The 26,260-nt window shown below is 34.5% G+C and overlaps 1 protein-coding gene across 3 annotated transcripts in view; it reads left to right on the top strand.

Moving 5' to 3' along the window:
• numbl (NUMB like endocytic adaptor protein) overlaps nt 1-26,260 on the top strand; it is a 118,798-nt gene that overhangs the window by 67,074 nt on the left and 25,464 nt on the right. For all 3 annotated transcript variants that reach the window (XR_015508586.1, XM_087282920.1, NM_001012375.3), the window contains 2 exon segments: nt 16,498-16,648; nt 26,121-26,195. Coding sequence is in view for 2 of the 3 variants with exons in the window: in XM_087282920.1 (XP_087139046.1) it covers nt 16,498-16,648; nt 26,121-26,195 (226 nt within the window). In the remaining variant the exon portion in view is untranslated.

Genomic DNA, 26,260 nt, shown 5'->3' with positions numbered 1-26,260 from the left:
TAGCATGGTGTAAACAGCATTTTTGTCTGACAAATCCTTGGCTTACATTCTTTCTGGGAATTTCAGTAAAGCACACGCTAGCTGTGTGTCCATCTCTTCCAAGTATCGTATGATAAAAAAGTTTAATGTAAACGTCAAATTTTAGATGTCTGTTGATTTCTCAGTTTTTTTTCCTCTTGTCTTTTGATGTGAGATGTTTTCCACGATGTGTCTTTGAGTTGTTTCATTATTGATTCTATTGACTGCGTTTTTTCCGCACGAAACCCTTGTTTAACCATGTCTATATAGGCCTCTTCAGCTGTATAATAGGTGTGGACTCCATCTTCATAGTACACCCATAATCTTGCTGGATATGGGGTTTGGAATCGGATCTTCTTGTCTTTGGGTACTTTTTTCACCTGCGAGTAATCCTTTCTTTTCTGGAGAACTGCGAGAGGATAATCATGATCGAAATAGATTTTTTTGTTCTCCCATGAAGATTTCTTTTTTCGTCCATGTAATCAATCAACTGGAGAAGTATGCTGCTAACTAATAGTTTATTTAAAAATAAATCTTATTCACCTGCAGTGTCTTACATTAGCAAGATGCTAATAGTCTCTGATTTAATTATCTATGCTAAGCTATGCTAGGCTAAAAGTGCTCCCGCCAGACTCGCAGATGGGCTAATGGGATTTAAAAATGGTAAAACTCGACATTTTAACTCTTGGAGACTTGTAAAATGAACCTATTTAAAAAAGTGGAGTGTTTCTTTAATAAAGCACAATGCTGGTCTCTTTTATTGTAGTTTGTATAAATGTAGAATTCTAATACAATACATATTTTTAACCCTTTAACTACCCCATCCAGAAAACAATTTTGGATTGCATTACACTCCTAATGTCGCTAGTTAACACACTCAATGCACTTTTTTCAACACATCCCATAATTTCTAAAATATCAGCCTCTACCAAATGGTTGATATGTCGATATTGGTTGATATGTTGATATGTTTTTTAAAGTATGCCATAAAAAATTTAGGATTCTCATTTACCATGCTTTTTTTATTTATTTATTTTTCCCAATAAAACCAAAATCAAGTGTAGTAGTGCAATAGGATGTCATTTTTTTATTTTGATTTTGTAAACCAACAATGCTGTGTGTAAGCCATTATTTAAAACCATAAAACATGTCAAAGAGCCAAAGATTTAAAGACAACTTTTTTAACACTTTGTAAATACGATGGGTGTTGATTTTAATCAAGTGTTAATCATATAAATCAAGTTTCACACTAGTGTTTGTGTTGATTATAATCAAACAACTGGAGAAGTAGGCTGCCAACTAGTATTATTATTTTTAGAATTGTATTCACCTGCAGTGTCTTACATTAGCGAGATGCTATTGGTCTAATCCGATTCAATGATCTATGCTACGCTAAGCTAAAAGTGCCACCACCAGACCCGGAGATTGGCAGAATCGATTAAAAAATGGTACAACTCAATAATTTAACTCTTGGAGACTTGTAAATTGAGCCTATTGTGTAAAAAGTGGATTGTTTCATTATAAAAGCACAATGCTGGTCTCTTTTATAGTAGTTTGTATAAATTTGTGCCTGTAGATTTCTATTACAATACTACAACATTTTTAAAGACATTTTTTTAACACTTAGTACATGTGGTGAGTGTTGATTATAATCAAGTTAAAATCATATAAATTAAGTGTATAATCAACACTTATGTTAGTGTGAATTATAAGCAAACAGCTGGAGTGGAGAAGTATGCTGCTAACTGTTAGTTAATAGTTTTTTTTTTTTTTTTTTTATTCACCTGCAGTGTCTTACATTAGTGAGATACTATTGGTCTAATCCGATTCAATGATCTATGCAAAGGTAAGTTAAAAGTGCCCTCACTAGACCTGGAAATCAGCTGAATGGATTTAAATTGGTAAAACTTCACAGTGTAACTCTTGGGGACTTGGAAGCACAATGTTGGTCCCTTTTACAGTAGTTTGTATCAATTTGTGCCTTTAAAATTCAATTACATATTTTAAAGACCATTGTTTTAACACTTAGTGTAGATTATAATCAAACAACTGGAGAAATATGCTGCTGTTTCTTTATTAAATCACAATGCTGTTTTTTCATCAGAAACATGAGCCGTATATTTAAAAAAAATAATAATAATAATATATATATATATATATATATATATATATATATATATATATATATATATATATATATATATATATATATATATATATATATATATAAAAAGCTGTGGGTTAGTAAATAATGACTAAATAGTCATTTTAGTGTGAATTTTTGCATTAATCAAGTGCTACTGATAACCTCTTATTTAGCCATCCCTAAATACACTTATCCCACCTCTTAAAGTAAGCCTTGTTTAAGCTTGTGGTTGATTGAGAGGATCTCTGGTTTGGAAAAAAAGCTGCAGAAAAGCCGCATTGCTTAGACAAAACGTCAGTCGAGCAGCGCAGAAGACTCAGATTCAGCCGTCTCACCGCATTACAGTCTAACAACATCCATTTTCTAGGGAGATTGTTTTACTGGGACATGGCTTGACTGAGCACATTCATCAGCTTATGCCAGTGAATTCTGATCGAAAACTCCTACGCCACTGAATCGACATGTACTGCAAACCCACATTTTCACACTGCATGGCTGGTCACTGTGTCACTGTCTTTCTGTATTGATGATATTAGGAGGAACGTTTGGTCTGACCCCCTTTTTTTTACCCTTCGTCATCTGCAAAAGCAATTAGTCAGGTCTGTGTTTGACGCATACGGGTGTCGTGTTCATGCGGGCATTAAAAACCTCGGTCTGAGCAGGTGTGATGTGCTGGAACTGCTTTAGACGCGCCGCGGCAGATGGCCAGAGAAACGTGTCGCCTTTGCTCTCTGGGTCAGATGATATTTGCAAACAGGGTTTAGAAGGTCCTGAAACTGGGTCACTGGTGGGCAGCTCTGCATCGTCGCTTTGCAAAATGTGTTTGTATTTTAGCTCCTATTGGACTGAGGCATAAAATAAGGCAGAATGAGTAATACTGTCAAATATTATTACAGGTCAGAAGAGTTTTGTTCTAATTTAATATATTTTTGAAGGGAATTTCTTTGTTGGATTTGTTTTAGCATAATTCTCCAGTTTTCAGTCACATGATCCTTTAAAAATCTTGATTTGATGATAAAGAAAAATTTCAATCATTTTTTAAAGAATGTTTAATTAATAAGTTATCAAAACAGCATTCACAGAATGTGGGTTATAAATATGTTGTAACATTTCTGCATTGCATGTATCTTTATTATCGCTTTAGATCAATTTAGGATGGCGTTTTTTTTTTTTTTTTTGTGAGGAATTATATTCACTCCAGATATCTGAGCTGTGTATACTGAATTTGGCCAATATGATTTTAGCCAATATGTATTATTTTTTTATCTATTGTATGAGTTTGTATTAGGGCTGGGCAATTAAATTGCTATCAATATTTATTGACTGAATTTCATTGTCAGTATTGATAAAAAAAGATTCGATATGAGGTTTCAGTTTGAAGCGCTATAGTTTAAATAAAATGTGGCTGCTGAGCGTGTGCTATGGAAGCAATGCTAATAACAGGGTGTCCACATTGTCTTAAAAAGTATTAAAAGTTGATAAATCAATAATGAGAAAATTAAGGCCCTTAAAAGGTATTAAAAAATCTTAATCACGTTTTTAATGAGGTCTTAAAATTTTTTCAAGCGTTGTCCAAAGTGTTTGACTTCAACAAAGCATAAACATATGTATTTTCCTCTTAATAATAACAACGGCATGCTCAATCCAAAGGATTGCTTTGGGCCGGGGTGCATCCAGCCAAGCTCCTCCATCCAGGTGGTATCACGTAATTTGCAACAAACGAGGAAAGGTGAAGTGATGTGATGCTCTTCACATGTTGCGAAACCATAGAGCAAAACAGATGGCAAAATGGGAAAATGTAAGTTTGCATACTCCTGTTTGGCGAAAGACGAGTTTTAAACAGGGGCTGAAGCCTGTCGATGAAAACAACAGCTTAATTTATTCTTTCAAGCTTTGTTTCTTCCAAGCTCATCTGAGTTCTGTTGCATGGTTTTGCTCTATTGATTTATTTAACTACCACTGTGTATTAACAGCTGTTTATTAAGTTAAAGGTTTGATACTGATTAGTAGATGAAGTGGCAATGAGGCCTTAAAATTCAAGGTATATGGGAGCAACGCTCACATGTTGTGCAAGTGGCGCACACATTACGCTAGCTGAAAAACATCTGAACTTTTCTGAATGCCACGAGCGCATCAGGATTGATGTTAGTAGAACAACTAATCTACTTCACGCTTTGTTTGGAATATACACATTTCAGTAATAACCGCAGATTAATTATCTCAGACAAACACAGCGCATCCAAACACTGCAGTAGTTTTTACTTTTCTCCATAAACTTGCATCTGAGCTGTAGCAATGGTTTCTCCATTTAACATCCTCTTGATGGTCACCTAGTTACGAGAGACGCCAGGGAAGTGTGAATGCAAAGCCCATTGTAAATGGTCAAGGAAACCAAAACCGCACACTTGCGCTTATTATCTCAGGTCAGAATAACAACACATGCGAAAATGAGTGTGCTTGCTAGCAACAGTGAAGAGATTGTAAATAAAAAAGGATGTCACCAGAGTGGCTTTTTGGTTTCTTTTCTTGTGCATCCCAGCCACTAGCGCCCCATGTGAAAGAGCTTTTTTAGCATAGGGTGTAATAGTCACTTATCTTCGCAACTTTGTAAAGTTGTAGTATGTATTTGAATAAGGATGGTCGGTTCTTTTACTTGAATGCTCAGACTTGATTATCATTATTTATTTTGCTTACAGAGTTTGAGCTCTACTGTATCATTATTATTCACACCTTAGAGATGTTGACCTTAAAGTTTGGTTTGATTGTTTAAATATTTTTGTTTTTGACTATTAAAAGTATTTGCCTTAGTAATATTGGTAAATTAAAATGAAGTAATTAAATAAAAAAATCCTAATTTTCCTAAATGTATTGTTTTAAAATATTCAAAAATTATCTATATAGAATCACATTAAACATGAAAATTTCTTTGCAATATCGCCCAGCCCTAATTTGTGCTTAATTGTGCAATTTCTTGTGTAGTTTTACATTTATATTATCGTTTACAAAACAGTCAAGTAACTGTAAAAATGCATCAGATTAATAGTTTGATTTAATTCAATTTAAATATAATATAGTTTTTACATTTCATACTGTACATTAGAAAGTTGCAACATCTAAATTCACATTTAAAGTGATTTATTTTGTTCAATGTAAATTAGTTTTTTTTAGTCAAACTAGTAGTTAGTTGCAAATAAAGACTGATTACTCAGTCATGTCATTTTCAAACTTAACATAATAATAATTACATTTTTCAACTTTTGTGATTCTGAAAAAAATCTGTCATGATTAGGGTTGCAAAGTGGCTGAAAATTTCCAGTAATATTACAGAAAATGTCCAAGGGCAAACTAGTCTCGGCAATTTAGGAAAGTTATATAAATTACTTAGTAATTTAGAGGAGATTATATAAACTGTATATATTATAAACTGGCGAGGCAGTGGCGCAGTAGGTAGTGCTGTTGTCTCACAGCAAGAAGTTTGCTGGGTTGCTGGTTCGAACCTCGGCTCAGTTGGCGTTTCTGTGTGGAGTTTGCATGTTCTTCCTGCCTTCGCGTGGGTTTCCTCCGTGTGCTCCGGTTTCCCCCACAGTCCAAAGACATGTGGTACAGGTGAATTGGGTAGGATAAATTGTCCATAGTGTGTGAATGTGTGTAAATGTTTCCCAGAGATGGGTCGTGGCTGGAAGGGCATCCGCTGCGTAAAAAAAACTTGCTGGATACGTTGGCAGTTCGTTCCGCTGTGGCGACCCTGGATTAATAAAGAAACTAAGCTGACAAGATAATAAATGAATAAATTATATTATAAACTTAAAACTACAAATGTTTTATTCATAAGCTGACACAAACAAATCCGTATTAAAAATGGCCTGATATTCAGCACAGGGAAAACGGGGTAGTGGATTCCTCTTAAGTGACTTTAAGAAGAGGATGGTGTCTTCTTAGGGCTTATTTATACTTCTGCGTCGAGTGATTAGTGTGACCCATGGTGCCTACCTTGCACATAGCTGTGCATTTAAACAGTACTTCTACGTGCTGTTTGTGTTGCTCTGCAAAAACACTTCCGAAAGTCTCCATCTGGAGCTCTTTCACAGGACTCGACACTTGTAAACAACTGCTCCATTGGGCTTGTGGCTCTCAGCACCGCTCACACTCATCACCGCTACCAAGTCGACCAATCACAGAGCTTGAGCTACGCGTCGTTGTGACGTGTATTTACATTTTTTGAGAAGTGGGCGTCAGCACCGGCTTCAGCTGTGGCAAGGGCTATGCGGCTGTGCGAAGGTTGAGCCAGCCCATACGCATCCGCTTGACTCCAAAGTATTAATCATCCTTTATTGTGTGTGTGTGTTTTTCACCTCTATGTTCGATCAGTCAGTGTTTTTGTTTATACAATGGTAAATTATGGTGCACAATAGCTTACAGCACAAGCACATTTTATGTTTATAGAATAAATGTAAGTAATTTAAATGGACAATTGACAATTATTTTGTGTGCAGGATATAAGAAAATATCAGTGCATGCAGTGATTTAAGGAATATGCAGGGTAGAGAACTGCATTAAATCTGGTTGTTTTAACTAAAATTATGCAGCAAGACATTTTTTTAATTTACAATTAAGTTCCCTGTTTAACTTCGGTCAACCAAATTCACAGTTTATTCCCATTAATTTCTATATAGTCCCATATTTTCTCATGGAAAGTTTCCAGCCCAAAAAAATTCCCAGAATTTTGCAATCCTAGTCATGATTCATTCTTCTTCATGTTCATCAAAACCTGTATGACTTTTTTAAATGAACACAAAATAAGATATTTTGGCAACACTTTATTTTGATGGTCCATTTGAGTATTAGTAGACTGTCTGATTGATATCTGTTGATACAGACATTTAACAGGCATTTAACTGACTATAGGAAACTTTGCAAGAACATGTCAACTTACACTAACACTAACCCCAACCTGATAGTCTCTAATCTTCAATTTAATGAGAATTAGTTGGCATGTAAATGCATCTTAAATTTAACAAACGAACCATCAAAAGAAAGCGTGACCAATATTTTGAGAAATATCCGATTTGCTGTTTGCTATGCATTGAATGCATACTGAATTCAGGAGCTTTAGAGCTGCAAAAAGATCAAACCGATCAATATAGAAATGTCCTTAATGGAGCTCGACATGCACGATTACTATTCCTGTTCACTGAGCAACATTTATCAAAATATCTTCTACAGGTGAATTTATATATGTTTGAAACAAATAACGAGGGCAGACAATATTATAATGAAATCACAAGTAGCCCTTTCTCCATCTCTCCCCTAAATGCTTGTGAAGAGGCCCGAGCACAGCCTCCCATAAGAGACTGAGTGTCACGCTACAATTACTCCCTTTTTCAGAAGCACCCAAAAAGCCTCTATTACTCTGTCCACCCACAGTGTCTTTGAAATGAGCGCAGGCAGCTGCTGAGAGCATTGATTTCAACAATAATGAAACTCGTCTTACTGCAGGCTTTGCCTCATCGGGATCAGTACAGTCAGACTGAAATGGCGCAGGAAGCTTAACATGGTCTGTTGCAGATTTACTGCCTCTTGCTCGAGGGATGCTTTCTGAATGGTTGTTTACATGCGTCCTGTGTGAGTTTTTAGCTCCTTCTCAGCACTGGTTCTCTTGCGTTTTTTATTTATAAATGAGAATAAATTAAAGGGTTAGTTCACACAAAAAATGTACTTTATTTTATTAACCAATTATCCTCAAGTGGTTCTAAATTCCTAAGATCTTCATTTGTTTTCAGAACACAAATCAAGATATTTAAGATGAAATCTGAGAGCCCCTGCATTCTCTATAGATAGTAATGGTCCTGAGGCATTCAAAGTCAAGAAAAGCAATCAGTCAAAACAGCAGTGCTAATAATTAAACTATTTTTTCATTTGAAAAGGACACAAAACAATACAAAAAGCGCCAGTTGAACTCATGCAGTAGGTAGTAACTAGTTTTCTGAAGCCAAAACTCCTAAACACCAAAAAACAATAATTATATTAGCATCCACGCTAACAGTATTTGCTTTGTGAGAATATTGAAATATTTTTATCTACATCCATTTTTTAAAATTCACTTTAAACACGTCAAGTATCCAATATGTTGTTTACATTAGTTTTGGTCTAAAATTATTTATTTAGATGGCAGGGATAGTGTACAAAAATTGGCATTGCTGCAAATGCACCAGAATTAGTCAGAAGGCTATTTTTTATCCATTGTCACTGGACAGATTTTAAAATTGTCATCCTAAAAAAAATATATAAAAATTATACAATCAATCAAGTTCATAGTTAAGAAGCACTAAAATAGACATAGTTACATAGATCCTAATAAAAATATGTATATGTATTAAATAAACTATGTATATGTATTAAATACATATGTATATGTAATAAATAAACTAAAAACACCAACATTATGCATTCTGTAGGGGATTTTTTTATTATTAATATGGTTGACTATCAGGTTTTGAATGGTATGTTATTAAAATTATTTGAATAATTTATTATTTTATTGAAAATAAAATTATTTTGACTTGCCATTAATTGCTTGTAATCCAATATAAATTCATTGGGAATCGCATTTACACATTTAGATGCAGGTAAGATGTCATATACTGTATGTATGTGATTTATAACCACATCTGAAAGTGGCTTAAGACAGATGTAATTTAAAAATTGGATTTCAGACAAGTTTTTATGTACATGTCTAACTAATTCCAATCTGCGTCAATGTGAGTGAAAAATCTGAAACCAATTTTAGACAAGTCTAAAGTAGCCAAGGTAACAGCACAATGACACAAAAAATGTGGCCAAAATATTGTTTATTATTGTTAGTGGAGAAATCCCCTAAAATATTTTTGACCGTATTGCAAACCTCTATTTGTACATCATTTTTTATTCAGTGTATGCTTTCTAGAGAAGCCAAGAACGTTTGCAATGTAAAAATGCAATTTTTTATGTGCTGTTTATTCAATTTGGGGGGGTTTCTGATGGGGAATGACATTCAGACACATAAAGAGAAATGATCTGCCAAATGTTTTGTGTATGAAGTCTTGGACGTGTTGTTTTGATTTAGTCTTGGTTCGCTCTATCCATGTTATTGCTGCAGCTGGTTTTCATTTGGTGATGAAATAATTTCCATGGAATGACTTGGGTGGCTCTTATGGCTTTTGTGTGACTTTCACATGCATGTTTAGGATTTTTTTTCCAGCGAGTCTCATAAGAACGGTTTAGGAACAGATTGTTTTCTTTGCCATGTATTTGTTGATGAAGACACCAAAATATTTGTAGACAACTGCAAACTTCACGATCAACTAAACCACTTTACATACCACAGCGCAAAACAACATGTTACTAAAGAAACTATTATATATTTTTAGTTCTATATTTACTTGCAGAATTAAAAATTCCTTTAAATTTTCTGTTTGACCAGTAACCAGGCAGTCAGATATAGATTATAGGAACACAGGAAGTGTTGACCTACATTTATGACAATGCCGTATTTATGCACTCAAAACACCAATTTTGAGAATTTCAATGTGCATGTTTTTGAAAATGATGACATCATGGATGTATAATGGGTTCAATCTATCTGCGAGTATGCAAATACTTGACAACAATAAAGTAGTGTAGTCACGATACTGTAATTTGGTAGCAATCGGTACAGAAATGTTAAAACCGTTCTCCTGTTAACATTTAAGCGTTGTTGAGTGCATTCTTAGACAGTCCTGATACGCCATTGTGATCACATGCTCAACAGAAAAAATGACTAAAATTGGCCATGAAGGTCATGAGTTCACAACACTTTGCTGTTTACTGAGAGCAAACACAGATACAGGGACACTGGAGCATTTTAAAGCAGCAAAGATTGGCTTGTCTGTCTATGAGCATTACTAAAAGCGCTGGCAACGAATTTCATAATCGATTCGTTGTGTCGCGCGACAGGACTTTTGATTATTAAAAAAAAACACTTTAGTTCAGCGCGGATTGGAGTGAACACGGTCTCTCTCGCACACTGATACAAAGTTCGGCACCTCATAGACTCCGATGAGGTGGAAGGGAGTTCAACAGCAGAGTCCTATTTTGTTTCATTTTGAGAACAGTCCCTGATGCTGATGTTTTACTCGTTATCTAGCTCAACATGAAAAATGGTGTTAGCTCGTTTACCTATAGAACAGCAAATGAGAACACTGAGCTTTGGCGCGGTGTTTGGTGCTGAACCAGGGAGAGCTCGCGCTGAGCAGAGCTCTCAGTAAAGGACTGTCGGAAAAGTGCTTCTTTTTTTTTCAAAAACAAAACCAACTTAACGCCGCTGAGAAAGACGTGTCATATTATCACAATTATGCAGCGTTTAAACCGCATAATGCTTATTTTATTATTTATACATGTATAAATGTATTCTTTTACTAGTACATGTATGTAAATACAAACATGTACTAGTAAAAGAATGCATTTAGAGTTCGTAAAACAAAGAAGGAAATCTAACAATCCATTCAAATATAATTTGCCGATGTGTTTTATTCATATCAGATACACATAGTGAAAGTAACTATAAAGTTGAATCTACCCTTCTCTAAGTTCACCAGCCACTTAATTGCATGTATTTGGGGAGTAACTGGTGAATTTAGGTGCTGAATCCTGCGTGTTCTGCTTTTTATGTATGAGGCAAACGTGCGGCCGCAAGTAAACATGGCAACAACCATCTCACGTTATAGATCACGATCACTTACCCATTTATGTGAACTGGTAAAACTTCTGTTTGAGATTATATCCCACTAAGATTATTTTTAGAGAATATTTTACCCAATTCACTAAACATTTAACTTGTTTTAAGCAAACAATCACTTAATTTTGAGATGTTTTTTTCTCTTTAAGAAAACAAGACATACATTTTTATGCTATTTCATGTGTCTAGTATGTATCTTGATATAATAATATTTAGATATTTGTATTGGAAAAAAGGACAAAACTACTTTGTTTTTTTATTTTATTATTATTATTATAATTATTATTATTACTATTAATAATAATAATAATAAGGGATGATTTTTTTGGATAAACGGTTGGAAATTAATGCTTTTTTTTTTTTTTATCCGATTCAACAATTAATCTAAAAATAATCGACAGATTTGTCGATTGTTAAACTAATCGGTAGTTGCAGTCCTACACTAAAGTCACATCTCTTGTTCAGTACATTACATATGCACTAGCAGCAATTTGTGGCTGCAGTCCACTTAATGGCCACTGGTGTCACTAAGAAAGCTGTCTGAATTGTATAAATATAAAAACTGATTTGTCGTTTTGTCGTCTCAAGCATTGACGATCGGTGTTGCAGCATCAGTCAGGACATTAGTGTGTGAGCGACACACATTAGGACAGTGACCTCAATTGGATTCAACGAGTGTGTTTAGCGCTCATCTCCATCCCCTTCAACAGCTCAAGCTCCCTCTTTCTTCTCCTCATAAAGTCTCTTCTCTTTCTCTCTCTCTGGCATTTTGCCTGTTCTCTATCTCCAAATGTCTTCTCGCTCTCTGCTGATCTGTAACTTTGGCAGCCGTTCAGCTGTTAGATCAATCCAGAAAGTGGAGCAGAATCTCGGAAGTCCCTCCTGTTCCTCTCCTCTCGCAGAAGCATTGGTCATCTTTTTGGCCATTGTATTAAATTAAGCCGAGCAATGGGTGTTATCTCTAATAAATGTAATTAAAATGTTCATATCACCAGATATACAGTTGAAGTCAGAATTAATAGCCCCCCTTAGATTTTTTTTAAAATTTTGTTTCCCAAATGATGTTTAACACAGCAAGGACATTTTCACGGTATGTCTGATAATATTTTTTTTCTGGAGAAAGTCTTATTTGTTTTTTTTCCAGCTAGAATAAAAGTTTTTTTTAAATCTTTTAAAAAACATTTTAGGTCAAAATCATTAGCCCCTTTTTTCGATAGTCAAAACAAACCATCGTTATACAATAACTTGCCCTATTACCTTAACCTGCCTAGTTAACCTAAATACCCTAGTTAAGCCTTTAAATGTCACATTAAGCTGTATAGAAGTGTCTTGAAAAATATCTAGTAAAATATTATTTACTGTCATCATGGCAAAGATAAAATAAATCATTTATTAGAAATGAGTTATTAAAATTTTTGTTTAAAAATGTGTTGAAGTTAGGGTTGTAACAATATACCGGTATGACGGTTTACCACGATTTGAACGTGCACGATTATCATACCATGAACAATTGCATATCAACGGTTTTAACCTTTAAAGACCGAGACAGCCGCCCGCGGCTAAAAATAAGTATTGCTCTTAAATGTTTAATAACTTTTGATCCGCTGATCCGATTCATACAATTCAAAGATTGGCATAAAGAAGGGAATCTCAGCTTTCCAGTGCTGTATCACATAACATTCGCGGACTTTCAGAGGCTCCGGAATCAGTGCGGTTACGTCATCAACATTTGACAACGCTGATTTGACAAAGAAACGCTCGTCACTGTGTCTCCGGACAAATCAGACATGATACATTGATGCATTGTCCCTCCTCCATGCCCAGATTGGTTCAAACTCGCTATATCAAAACCAATAAGCATAGGTTTCGCTTTTGTTTGTGGACCAAGCTTTTTGAACAACACGGAATGAGAGAAAGGCATACATTTATGCGCGGCTAAATAAAACGCAAAAAAAAGTTTTGCATGAAATAATTCTCATACTAAGTACTTTTGCATGCACAGCAGCACAGAAACATGACAAAACAGTTACACAGCAAAGACGAACTGCTGCTCTTGCTGTTTTTAAAAGACGCAAATGAAGATGCAGCTGTTTGTCTGCATTGCAGACAACCATATCCATAGACAACCATATCCTTGCTGGCACATAAAATCTAGGGATGTTCCATATTGAATCTAGTTTCGTTATGTAACTATTTATAGTATAGTAAATATTTATATCTATTTTTTACTGAGGATTTGCACCATGTTTATTTGGACTTTATTTGGACTTTGACACATTATTTATTATTTTCTTATTTTTATTTGTTCATTGTAAGTGGTGTTGTTGATAGTAACTAAAAATATATTATTTGGAAAAAGTCAAATTTGCTTCACTGTTCTATTATTTTGTAACATACCGTATACCGCGAAACCGTCAAACCGTGGTATTGTTTTAGACGATTATCATACCGTGAAAAATTCATACCGTTACAACCCTAGTTGAAGTAATCTTCTCTTCGTTAAACAGGAATTGGGAACAGGGGGCTAATAATTCTGACTTCAACTTTAAATCAAGTCAATAATTATATATTGGTATAATTATATTGATATATATTGATATATTGATATATATATATCAGGGCCTAATGCAGTCAAAACCTGTCTGGAACTACTTTAACTGTGCATTTATCTGAAATTATTTCACACCTTAGAATGTTCATCAATCATTCAGAATGAAGAATTGAACAGCCCTGTAGTGTAAATTGCGATAAGTATAATTATCCTCCTCTTTATTAGTTATTATAAAGTATAATATATATTATAAACTCATTATAAACTCATTAAAAATGCCTTGTGGTTTATTCGGCTGTTTGTTCCTGGACAGACGGCAGGTGTAAAGGGTCTAAAAGCTCAGCAACAGGCACGTGCCGGAGCAGAATAAACCCTCTGGAGAGACCCAGACGCCAGAGAAATAAAGCACACTCATATGTAGCAGCATGTGGCCTGAGTTGAGTATGCGGGTGTGTAATGGGTGCGGGTATTTGGGCTGCGGGCCAGACATGTGTAATGGTACAGGACTTCCGGTGCTCCGCGCCTGCCACCTGTTAGCCTCAACGCTTCAGGCTTCTGGGAAATGTGCGCTTGTAGACACTGACGTGATGCTATAAAAGTAATGGTGGCATGTGGTTTACATCAAGAAGACCGTACAACAGTTTGTGTTGCGGTTTACAACTTCTCAACGGGAATATTCAATGGCAAATTGTGCGAGAAGATGGTAATGATGACATTAAACTTTTAAGACTAGCCTTTGTTTTTGTTTTTTACATAAAAAGTAAGAATATAGTGTCTTTTCATCTTTCTTTATATCTATAGCGCTTTTACAATGTTGATGGTGTCAAAGCAGCTTAACATAGAAGTTATAATAAATTGAGACTGTGTCAGTCCAGTTTTCAGAGTTGAAGTTTTGTTCAGTTCAGTGTGGTTTAATTTTCACTGCTGAAAGTCCAAAGACTTAAGAGTAAATCCATCGATGCGCAGCTTCACAAGTCCCGAATCATGCAAGCCAGTGGCGAGGAACAAACTTCACCAATTGATGAAAATGAAGGGAAAAAAACTCTAGAGAAACCAGGCTCAGTTGGGCACGACCATATCTCCTTTGGCCAAACTTCTTTGGCAGAACTGCAGTCTAGGCACTGGAGGCTGAAGAACACTGGACATCCATCATGGAGAAGCTGCAAATGGGAGTAGGCTGCGGTACAAGCTGGCCCTTCAGGATCAATGCAAAGACCCTTCTGTCACTGGAGTCTTACAGGAATCAGTCTTATGCTCTTCACTCCTCCATGACCACCACAGCATCTGCTCAGGATACGGCCTGGTCCAGGATTATGGAAACCTCTGGAAAAATAAAAACAGACTAAGATAAGCGCAGATGTCGTTCAATTTATAATGTCTTTTGGGAAGTGTTCCCAGCTCCGGTTGCCCTAAATGATGCAGACTAACAATCCTTTAGAGGATTTGGATTTCAAAAGCATTTGTGTTTTATGTGTATGCTAATGTAAAGAGATGCGTCTTTAATCTAGTTATCTAGTTTTATCTAATGTACTGTGGATTTAAGCTGAGGTATTTGAAATAAAGTCAAACTGAAACTAAAATTAAAACTAGTTTTAAATAGTTTTCAAAAGTCTACAAAATTACTAAAATAAAAATTTAAATGGTAACTGAAAATACACAGTTACATTATATGTTACATTATATAATAATATTTAACAAATTGAAATACTGTAATAGCATGTACACTGTAAAAAGTGATTATTCACTTTAAAAAAGTGAGTAAACCACTTGTCTTAAAAGCGACAAGATAACATCACTTAAAAACCCATTGTAACTTTTTTTGGAACTCTTCTCTACAAAAGGCGTCCAGCGTCTCTAGCCTCCTGTGCCTAGACTGCAGCTCTGCACAAGCAGTTTGGCCAGAGGAGAAATGGTTGTGCCTAACTTAGCCTGGTTTCTCTTAAGGTTTTTTTTTTTCTTCACTTTGAAGTGAAGTCATTTGGTGAAGTTTGTTCCTTACCACTGGCTTGCTTGGTTTGGGACTTGTGGAGCTGCGCATCGATGGATTTGCTCGTCAGTGTTTGCACTTACAGCAGTGAAAAATGTAACCACACTGAAATATAATTATATATATTTATATTTCACTGAAATGAAATTTAAATATTCTCCTTAAACTTCATGATAAAAAGCAATAGCTGCACTGTAAAAATCCAACTTACAAATTGTTAATTCAGTTTAAAATGATAAGTTAGGTGGACATGTTTGTGAGCTCAGAGTTGAATTTAGTCATAAACACTATTTAACTGCATGTTTGGAACTGTTTGTTCAATGAAAGTTAAGAAAAATCAGTTGAGGGGACTTTGAATTTAGATTTTTTAATTTGAGCATTTACCACTGTAAAAACTTTAAAGCTAAGTTAACTTAAAATTTGAAAGCAATTTTGATTTTATTAAGCTTCAGTGCATGAAGTTATGCCAAATTATTCCATAAAGTATACCTTACTTTAAACAGCCTTTTCAGTCAATAAAAAAAAAAAAATTGCCACAACTTTAACCACTGAAGCTTAATAAACTCAAAATCTTTATGTTGCTTTAAAGTTTTAAGTTAACTCAAATTTGTATTTTTTACAGTGGTTCTTTAAATAATTGCCTTCTTCCGAGCATCCTTGCTTTCTGAATTTGAAATTACCAATGCAAATTAAGGCTAGAATGAATGACCCAATTATGCTGCATAAACAGGGCTCTTGGGCATCAAACAATTGTTTTGAAAACAGAGGCCAATACATTCTCTGCGATTTCAGTTTAATCCAATACGCCATGCTGCTTTTAATTCCATAATAATACTCAAAAAATATGTTTGGATTTAATTAGTGTTGCTATTTTTTATTTTGGTTTTGATCCAAATCAGAGTGATTACTCCCCGCTTGTCCAGCATGACTGTAAATAACTGTATAAAACATTCAGCAGGATTTGTCCTGACGATAAATTTAACTAATAGTCTCTAATTTAGAAAAAGGGCTGTTTGTTGATGTGTCTTGTTTCTTGTCCTCAGCACCAGAGAGTTTGAGAGCGTGGAGATGAATAAGCTGCGTCAGAGCCTGCGCAGGAAGAAGCCCACCTACGTGCCAGAGGCCAGTCGACCACACCAGTGGCAGGCGGATGAAGAGGCTGTGCGAAAGGGCAAATGCAACTTTCCTGTCCGGGTGAGTTGAGAAATTAACTTGCTCTTTGAAAGGGCTTCGATTATGCTTCTTACACTTCCTTTAGTGCCTAAAAATGTGCAAAGCTGCAAAGCACAAAGTCTGTTCCTGAGGGTATGCAGTTACATAAATATTATGGGCCATATGCAAATTCAGGATGCATAAAATTGGCCTAAAACTGAAACTTTGCTTTGTAATGATTTATTATTTATTATAATATGAAGTAACGTGTAGGACTGTTTACATTTAACTCGGTAACTGAAAATTATACTATTTTTACCCCTTGGTTAAACAAAATAATGACCTCAAATCTGAGGTGAAGGCTCCGCCCTCTTCTGAGGAGCAGAGGCTCATTTGCATTTAAAGAGGCACCATGTGAAAATATGTGAAAACCTTTTGACTTTCACCCAAAAATGGCCATAAACATGTAAAATATGTAAAATGTGAGGTATTTTAAGCTGAAAATGTACAGATGCATTCTGGGAACACCAGACAAATGCACCATATGACTGCTTTAAGGCCTTGTCAATATATTTTTAAATGAAAATGGACAGTGCATGAAAAATGCTGATGGCAGGCTTCCAAATTCATCAAGATTGTTTTTAATAGACAGATTGCTTTAATAATTTATAACAATGAATATGATCTGAAAGTGGGGTCACAGAAGGCCTTTAATATGTGAAATTACTTCTGGCTAGTACTGGCTAGAAGATAGGTCTTTTAGATTAAGTATTTCAAAGATGCTTTCTTGTTTTATTGATGCTTTTTGGGTCACTTTATTTTAACGTACACTTCAAGCTATTAACAAACCATTAACGAACCATTAACTAAGATTTTTGTTCAATAAACCTCTAATTAGCTGCTTATTAGTAAGATAGTAGTTGGGTTTAGGTATTGGGTAGGATTAGGAATGTAAAAAAACATACTTTTTAAGTGATAATAAACAGTTAATGTCTTAATAATAAAGCAGTAGTAAATGAAATTAAAGAAGCTAAATAAATAGTGTTTGTTTCATTTTCATTAAACTCATTTGAAATAAACTCAGCTAACATAAAATATGCGTAGAAATGAGAGGGTTCATTAAATGGTATAATATATTTTCGGCTGATACATTTTCGGTGACTGATCTCTAATATCTACACACTTTTAGATTTCCATTGTTGCACATTTCTGTGGTCGTAAGGGGTCACAATCCAATAATTTTTTTTATTATTAACTACTACTGTGTTTTAATATTTTGTAAAATATTGATCAAAGTACTACTAATAGTTTAATAAAAATGAATTAGATTTTTTCAGAAATCACCAGGCGACCCCCAACACTGTCGTTCGAACCACCATTGTTTCTTAACCCCCACTTGGGGAACCACTGTTCTAGACAAGCAAAAACATTATCTTGTTTCAAAAATAATAGATCAAAATCAAGTGAGTTTCTCATTAAAACCAGCATGACAGTTTTTTTTTTGCTTTTCCAGAAAATGCTTCTTGGTTTAGGCTTTTTTTATTTTTTAGATATTTAGACTAGAAAAAACACAAACATATATATATAGGTAGGGCTTGACATTAACTTTTCTGATCACCAGCCACAGTGTCTAGTAGTTTTCCAATGTTACTAGCCTTTCTGCATTTTTACTAGCCACAAATTTCTTGTTGGGAAAATATCATTTATATGTATAAATATGACTATGACATGCAACAATTACTTGATTTAGATTTTGTGTTTTGTCCACATGCCTCCTAAATTATTGCACATTTTGTGCGTCGTGTATGAGCAAATGGGCCATGGTTTTGTAACGTTGCATTACAATTAGTTTTTATTTCAAATGACTTTTTAGAACTCAAAATGAGGGATTTACACAAAGACTTACAAAAAGGCACATTTGGAGCTCTTGAAAGCAGCAAGACTGTGGGTGCATTAGCATAACTTTTTGTCTGTTCTATAAATGAACGAGAACCTATCACAGTTGCGTTCCAGACACGGTTGCTTCAAGCAGGGAAACAGGAGCACGCACACGCTTTAGCAGTCGCGCGCATCACATCAGCTGTTTGCGCGACTGATCATCCTCTCATTCTGTATTCACCTTCTTTCTATTGCTTGCATGAAAGCAATTGTTGTAAGTCGTGCTGTTTCTCGATTCTAAGATCACATTTATTCACACATTTTGTCATCCTTATAGTCGAACACTGCTTTTAAGAAAACCACTATTTAAAAATTATTTTCAACCAGCTAAAGTGGCTAGTGGGAGTGACTGTCTAACCCGCCAAAGCTGAAATCAACTTGCATTTGGCAGGTTGGCGGGTGTTAATGTTAAGCCCTGTATATAACATGTATGTACACTGCTATTTCCCAGTGGTGTAAAGTAACTAATTACAAATACTCAGACTAGTGTAAATAGTAGTGTTTCTCAGATACTGTAACATATTAAGTAGTTTTTAAAATGTGTACTTTTACTTTTACATTTTTAGTGCTGTATCAGTACTTTTACTTTACTATTTTCCTTCAACCTGCAGTTACTACTTTATTTTTTCTTGTCTATGGGGATTAGAAAAATCAGTCCTGTGATTCCTGTCCAATAAAATCGCATATAAAAGGTGAATCGCCTCATAATGAACTACCTAATGGACATGGGTGATTTATAATTGCAGCAAACTGTTAGAAGCATTAAAAGTGTTCAAGAAAATGTCCAAAATCTTTACACACATTGACCCAGAAACTGTTTAGAAGCATGTCACTGATGAGAAGATGACAGATCTGTATGATGACTGAAATGGCCTTAAACATCTAGCAGGCACAGGACGTCCACATAGCTTCAGATTGATGTTGTACCTCAATTTTATAGGGAGGTTGCATTTTGTTTAGAAAAGAAAATCCGGTTGACATCAGAACCCCACATCAGGCTGACGTCAATGTCTTAACGGCCAACCTATAATAATGATGTTACAGCTTCACATTGTGTGGACGCTACCACTATGACGTCTGTCAGACGTTGGATTTTGGTTGCCTTACCTGACGAATAAATGTCAGTATTTGACATCAATATGATGTTGGTTTAAAATGTTGGTTTGACGTTGGATTTTGTTCACTTTCAAACAACCAAAAATCAACCAAATAACAATGTCATTTGACGTCGTTACTGGGCATCAAAATAATGTCCTTAAATGCTGGCTAGACGTTGAATTTTGGTCACATGACATCACAACCTAAATCTAATCTAATATTAATGTCTTATGACGTCATGTGCCTGCTGGGCAATAACTAAATGCAAACTAAATATGTTTACAGTACACACATGCACAGGTTACATGTAAATGCATCAGCTTTTTACAGCGTAATACTCAATACTCACTACTCTTGAGAACTTTTGAAATGTCTACTTTTTTCAGTAATATTCACAACAGATACTTTTACTGTACTTGCACTACAATTTTAGGCAAGCAATGGTACTTTTACTTAAGTGTGATTTTTCAGTACTCTTTCCACCACGGCTATTTAGCAATCAAGGAAATTGAAAAGAAAAAGGACAGGATAACAGTCATATTTAACCTAAAAAACTAAGACAAAGAAGTGAACTCACTTTTTATCATTTCTATATGGGTTTTCTCTCAAAATATTGATAAACATGCTTAACGTAGTCAAAATATTTCTTAATTAATTAGATTAAAATCATTTGACAGTCGGATTGTGTAATGAGAAGGGGCTCTTTGAAGACCGAAGAAGGTCTTTATTATTAAATAAAGTGGAGGAAGTATTGCAGTGAATCTTACATAATTAAATTCGTCCTAATTCCGCTGTTCGGCCTGAGGCATCAGGGGTCTGATATGTGTGCTTCTGTAATGGCCTCTGTCCTCGCGGTCCCTGTAATCACATAACTCTGGCCTGATGACTATTAATTGTGTTCCTGTGAGGACATTTTGATTGGTTTACGCTGGAGAAAATGTCACGAAAAAAACATCCTCATCTGCATGTTTCTTAAAGGGGCACATCATGAAAATCTGACCTTCAGCTATTAGCTTAAACAGCTATTAGCAAAATGTCATAAAGATATCATAAAAATAAAAAATTGATCAGTCTAATCCGAAACTAAAGGGAAAAAATTTACTTTTTCCAATAATCGGGAGCATCTACTGTAATAATATATGTGAAAAAAAACACAAGTAATTATTGTCTTGATTTCAGCAATTCATTTATTAATTAATTTTCCTTCGGCTTAGTCTCTGATTGTCACCACAGTGGAATGAACCACCAATTTCAGAAATATGTCAAATTTAAGTGAGTTTTTTTTTTTTAAACAAGCAAAATAACTGGCCAATTTAGGTGTGCAAAATTTGTGCCGATTTTTTTGCTTACTCCATTGGCAGATTATTTTGCTTTTAATGCTGTAAAATGCCAGTCTGAGGATCATTTTAACTTCAAAACACTGTTTTAAAACAAAAATTCACCAATGTGAACAGAAATGTCATAAAAATATCATTAAAATAATAAATTGATCAGTCTAATACAAAACTAAGGGACAAAAAAATCTGACTTTTTTCTATAAGTGGGTGCATCTAAATGTGAAAAAGCACAGCTATTACCTTTGTTTTGGTAATTATTTCTCTGCAGGAATGTGTATAAAATGAACTGTTTAGATTGTGCACTTCTAATTATGAAAGAATTTGATCCTTTATTTTATCAGCCTTTCATTTGCACCACCATTGCAGCAGTTCTACATTTCTGTTTTTCTCGCTGTAACAGCTGAAGATTTACAATGAGCAACATCCAAATAAGGAATACATTAAGATTAGATTTCAATATTGAAGAAAATGTGTTGAAAAATGTTGGTAAAGTGTCATATATTTGCTCAGGATGAACAAATACATTGTTAAATATCTGTGTGGTTCAGATTTGTGAGAAGAAGCGCTGTCAAGTCTCTGGCAGCAAGGAGTAGGCAAAAGATGCCATGTTCAGAGGAACTGTTCATAATCTTCACTCAATGTTCTATTAATGTTCAGGACACTTCATGTTCAGAAGAAATAATTAAAACTGTTAATAATGACATTTGAGGACTTTTTTTTGTGAAATCACTTATGCGGCCCAGCCTCACCCAGACTTTGCCTCCTGCGGCCCCCAGATAAATTGAGTTTGAGACCCCGAGCTAAATAATCTGCCAATTTGGGTGAGCATAAAAATATTATTTCAAAGTGGAGATTAAAAGTAATTTAAAAATCTGACTTTGTTCTATTATCGGGTGCACCTACTGTACAAAACAATGTGAAAAACTATTATTTTTGTTTTGGTAATTCTTTCTCTGCAAGAATGTAGGGAACTGTTTAGATTTTGCACTTCTAATTATGAAAGAATTTGATCTTTTTATATTTGATCAGCCTTTAATTTGCACATTTCCACTCACAGCACCAGTTCAACAGTGCACAACTTGGCATTTATGTGTGGAGTTTGCATGTTCTCCCCATGTTCGCGTGGGTTTCCTATGGGTACTACGTTTTCCTCAGCAGTCCAAAGATATGTGCTATAGGTGAATTAGATGAACTAAAATTAACCATAGTGTATCAGTGTGTGTGAATGTAAGTGTGTATGGGTGTTTCCCAGTACTGGGTTGCACCTGGAAAGACATCCGATGTGTGAAAAATATGCTGGAGTAGTTGGTGGTTTATTCCGCTGTGGTGACCCCTGATAATCAGTGACCGAAGCCGAAGAAAAAATGAATGAATTAAGTTAATTTTATCCAGGAGTATGTTTAATGTATTTATAAGGTATAATTCAACCAAAAATACAAATATTGTCATCATGTACTCGTCCTTATGTTATGTTTCCAATCTGTATGATTTTTGTTGATCTTCCAAACACAGATAATACAATTTTATTGAGACCTGAGATTATTTTCCCTCCATTTTAAGTGATTCCTCTAAGGTGCCATTTACACTAGTGCATTTTCACTTTAAAACATTTACGTTTTGTCTGGTGCTTAAACTAGTCTGCTATCTTTCATACATGAAACAAAACACCAAAAACCCAGTATTTGTTTGGAATAGGTATTTCCATTTCAATATAGTCTAACTTAAATGCAGAATTTTGAAAATGGAGGCATAGCTAGCCACAATCCCTCTTATGGATGAAATTTCTTGTCTTAATTTACTATTTGCATCTACATATTATGCATCTTCCATTTATGCATCATGTACAGTTGAAGTCAGAATTATTAGTCTTCCTAAATTATTAGCCGCCTGTATATTTTTTCCCAATGTCTGTGTAATGGATAGATTTTTTCAACACATTTCTAAACATAATAGTTTTAGCAACTACTTTCTAATAACTGATTTCTTTTATCTTTGCCATCATGACAGTAAATACTATTTTACTAGATATTTTTCAAGATACTAGTTAGTATTTAGACAAAAGTGACATTTAGAGGCTTAACTAGGTTAATTAGATTAACTAGGCAAGTTAGGATAATTCATTGTTAGGCAAGTCATTGTAAAGACAATCAAAAGAAAAAAAAAATATATATATATTAATATATATATATATATATATATATATATATATATTTATATATATATATATATATATATATATATATATATATATATTCTTAATGGGGCTAATATTTACCATAAAGCTAAAAAAAACTAAAAAACTGCTTTTATTCTAGATGATTTAAAACAAATAAGACTCTCTTCAAAATAATACAATATCACATGAAATACTGTGAAAATTCCTTGCTCTGTTGAACATCATTTGGTAAATGTTTAAAAAAGAATTAGATTTCAATAATTCTGACTTCAACTGTATGCATGTAGTGATAGATTCATAAAAGTCTGTATAAAGAATTTTTGTGAGGATAGAGCATGAGAATAGAATGCATTTAAGTCTGTGTGTTCACATGAGAAAGCACACTTTCTGTTCGAAAATGACCATGAAACCGTATTGTATTATAACAAGTCCCACCACGGTTAGGAAACAATGAAAGGAGTTTTAGCACAGATGGCGTCTGCCAGGAAGAGGAGAGAGATAATGGTGGCAGGCAGATGAGAACCACTAAGGAGTAATACATGTTTCGATAAAGTATCAGAAAAGAAGGATTTGTGTCATTAAGTTGACGAAGACCGGCTACAGTCAAAGAACTAGAGGTACGGTTTAATTGGGGAGAAACAGAAGACTCGGAGAAGTGGGAAAAAAACTCAAGATAAGAAGACAGGTGCAGATAGAGGAAACATACAGTCTTGCAAAAGTAATGCAAAAGTCTTAGGCCACCATCAGCTTTGGGAGGCTATCTATCTAAAATGAGCAGGTTCATTACTTTTGTGTGAACAACTGAATACCTATAAATATACAAACAGAAAATATGTGAAATATGGACACACTGTTCAGAACAAAATTACTTTTGGAATCAAAAAACTTGCATCAAAAATCTGTGTTTAATGTGACCTCTTTAGCACCAAGCAATTTGTTGTTGAGTCTTTTCTGAAATGATGTGCTATTTACCTAATATCAAACATCTTTCTGCATTTCTAAGAGTCCTTCCTTAGATTTAGCATATTGTATCTTTCTTTTTTTCTCTAGGTGAATCTCATGCTCCCTATAATTTTGCCTATGCATACTGTACATAATATTCAGGTCTGGACTTTGTGGAGGCCATTTCATAACTGTCTTTGCTTCATCAGCTGTTTTTCTCTCCAAATATGATTTCATTACATTAGCAGTGTGTTTGGGATCATCATTCATTTATTCAGCAATGCGTGACCTAAACCAGCAACTTTTTTTGCTGTGAGGCGACAGTGCTAACCACTGAGCTACTGTGCTGCCCTGTTATCATTATCATTTTGATATATAAAACTATTACAAATTAGATATTTCTAGCAGGAATTACATGACGGATTAAAACCTGTCTGTACTTTTCAGCATTCACAGAAAATTAAAACACTGTTAGTAAAAAATTAAGTAAGTAAGTAATGTGCATTTATATAGCTCGTTTATCATGTATGGCCATACACCCAAAGCGCATTACAATCAGACTCCTTCTGTTTTAAAACAAAATGGCACTGGAGTAAACTACCTAAAATGTCATGAAAGTATCATAAAAATAACAAATTGATCAGTCTAATTCAAAACAAAGGGATACAAGGTCTTGATATGATAACATGTCTACATGCACATATTGCAGTAACCACACATTCAAATGTGTGAGTGATGTTTGATAGTAACAGGAGAGTAAATGGAGACAGAATAAAATTTGTAAATGAACTAACCCTTTAAAGATTAATAATAGTCATGTTGGTTTGCTTTGGAACTAAAGAATTGTGATGTATTCAGTCAGCTGAAGTCAAACATGTGCTGGATTCAGACTTCGAAAAAGTAAAAGCAGACATGTCAGTTAAATTACCATATCACATTGTAAAAGTGTAATTATTAAAGGCATTTAAGGTGGTTTATTTTTTCATATGAACACTGAGAGCTGTGCACAGTATTCATTCATTGCTTTTCTGCAAGTATGGCATGAGAACAGAAGAATGTTTATGGTTTCAGTGGCCATACTGCATAAAACTAGACTACGTAACAATAAATATAATGTTTAATTATGCAACAGGTAGTCTGATGCTGATAATTGTCTGATTTTACTGAGGAAATGCTTTGTTAATACAGTATGTTGTCACTGACAGATTGCAAGCTTATGTGTCTTTAATAATTCATAATTATTACAAGACAAAAAAGCTATAATATTTGATAATTCAGCTTCTCTTAAAGTACACCAACCCAAATATATATATATATATATATATATATATATATATATATATATATATATATATATATATATTTTTTTTTTTTTTTTTTTAATAATTGTTTTAGGATTTTTTCAACTATTTATTAGACAGAAAAATTGAGAGTATAGACGGGAAAGTGTGATATTTTAATTCAATTGTAGGCCATTTTATTTATTTATTTATTTTACCAGATATTTTATTTTATTATTATTATATTTTGTTGTATTTGGAGTGTCAGAATAGGAGGAAAGGCTCCACACTTTTCTGAAGAGGAGCAGCTCATTTGCATTTAAAGTGACAAGCCCAAAAACGGCGTGTTTTTCTCACTCCCAAATAGAGGCACATTTAACAAGCTCTAAAAAAGATATGTGGAGTATTTCGAACTAAAAATTCCCTCGCATTGTTTCAGACGCATTCTAGGCACACCAGAGATGTATTTCACATCTTATGAAAAAGACATGATATGTCCCCTTTAATAGAATACTCATTGAAATCCAGACTAGTGCTGTTTGTGCCAAGACAGATTTCCCTAAAGAAAAAAAAAAGTGTTTCTGTCATTTCTGTATGTTCTTGTCAAAATAACAGCCTCAACAAAAATAACGCAGAAGAGTGTTTCCTTTTGTTCAGGGAGCTAATAGTGTGGTAGGTGTAGAGCATGAGATATAGATAGTGTGTGTTTCGTCATGCTGATCTCTTGTGTTGTGTGTGTGCAGTATCTCGGGCTGGTGGAGGTGGATGAATCCAGAGGGATGCATGTGTGTGAAGAGGCAGTAAAAAAGCTGAAAGTGGTGAGTATCGGATCCTCACATTATAAAACATACGCTTGCTGTAAAAAGCAGACTGGCAGCAAATG

The sequence above is a fragment of the Danio rerio genome, chromosome 15, assembly GCF_052040795.2.
Source record: "Danio rerio strain M-AB ecotype USA chromosome 15, GRCz13ab, whole genome shotgun sequence".
NCBI classification, from domain to species: Eukaryota; Metazoa; Chordata; class Actinopteri; order Cypriniformes; family Danionidae; genus Danio; species Danio rerio.
The sequence above is the reverse complement of the archived record's forward strand: the minus strand, read 5'-3'. Positions and strand labels throughout refer to the sequence as shown.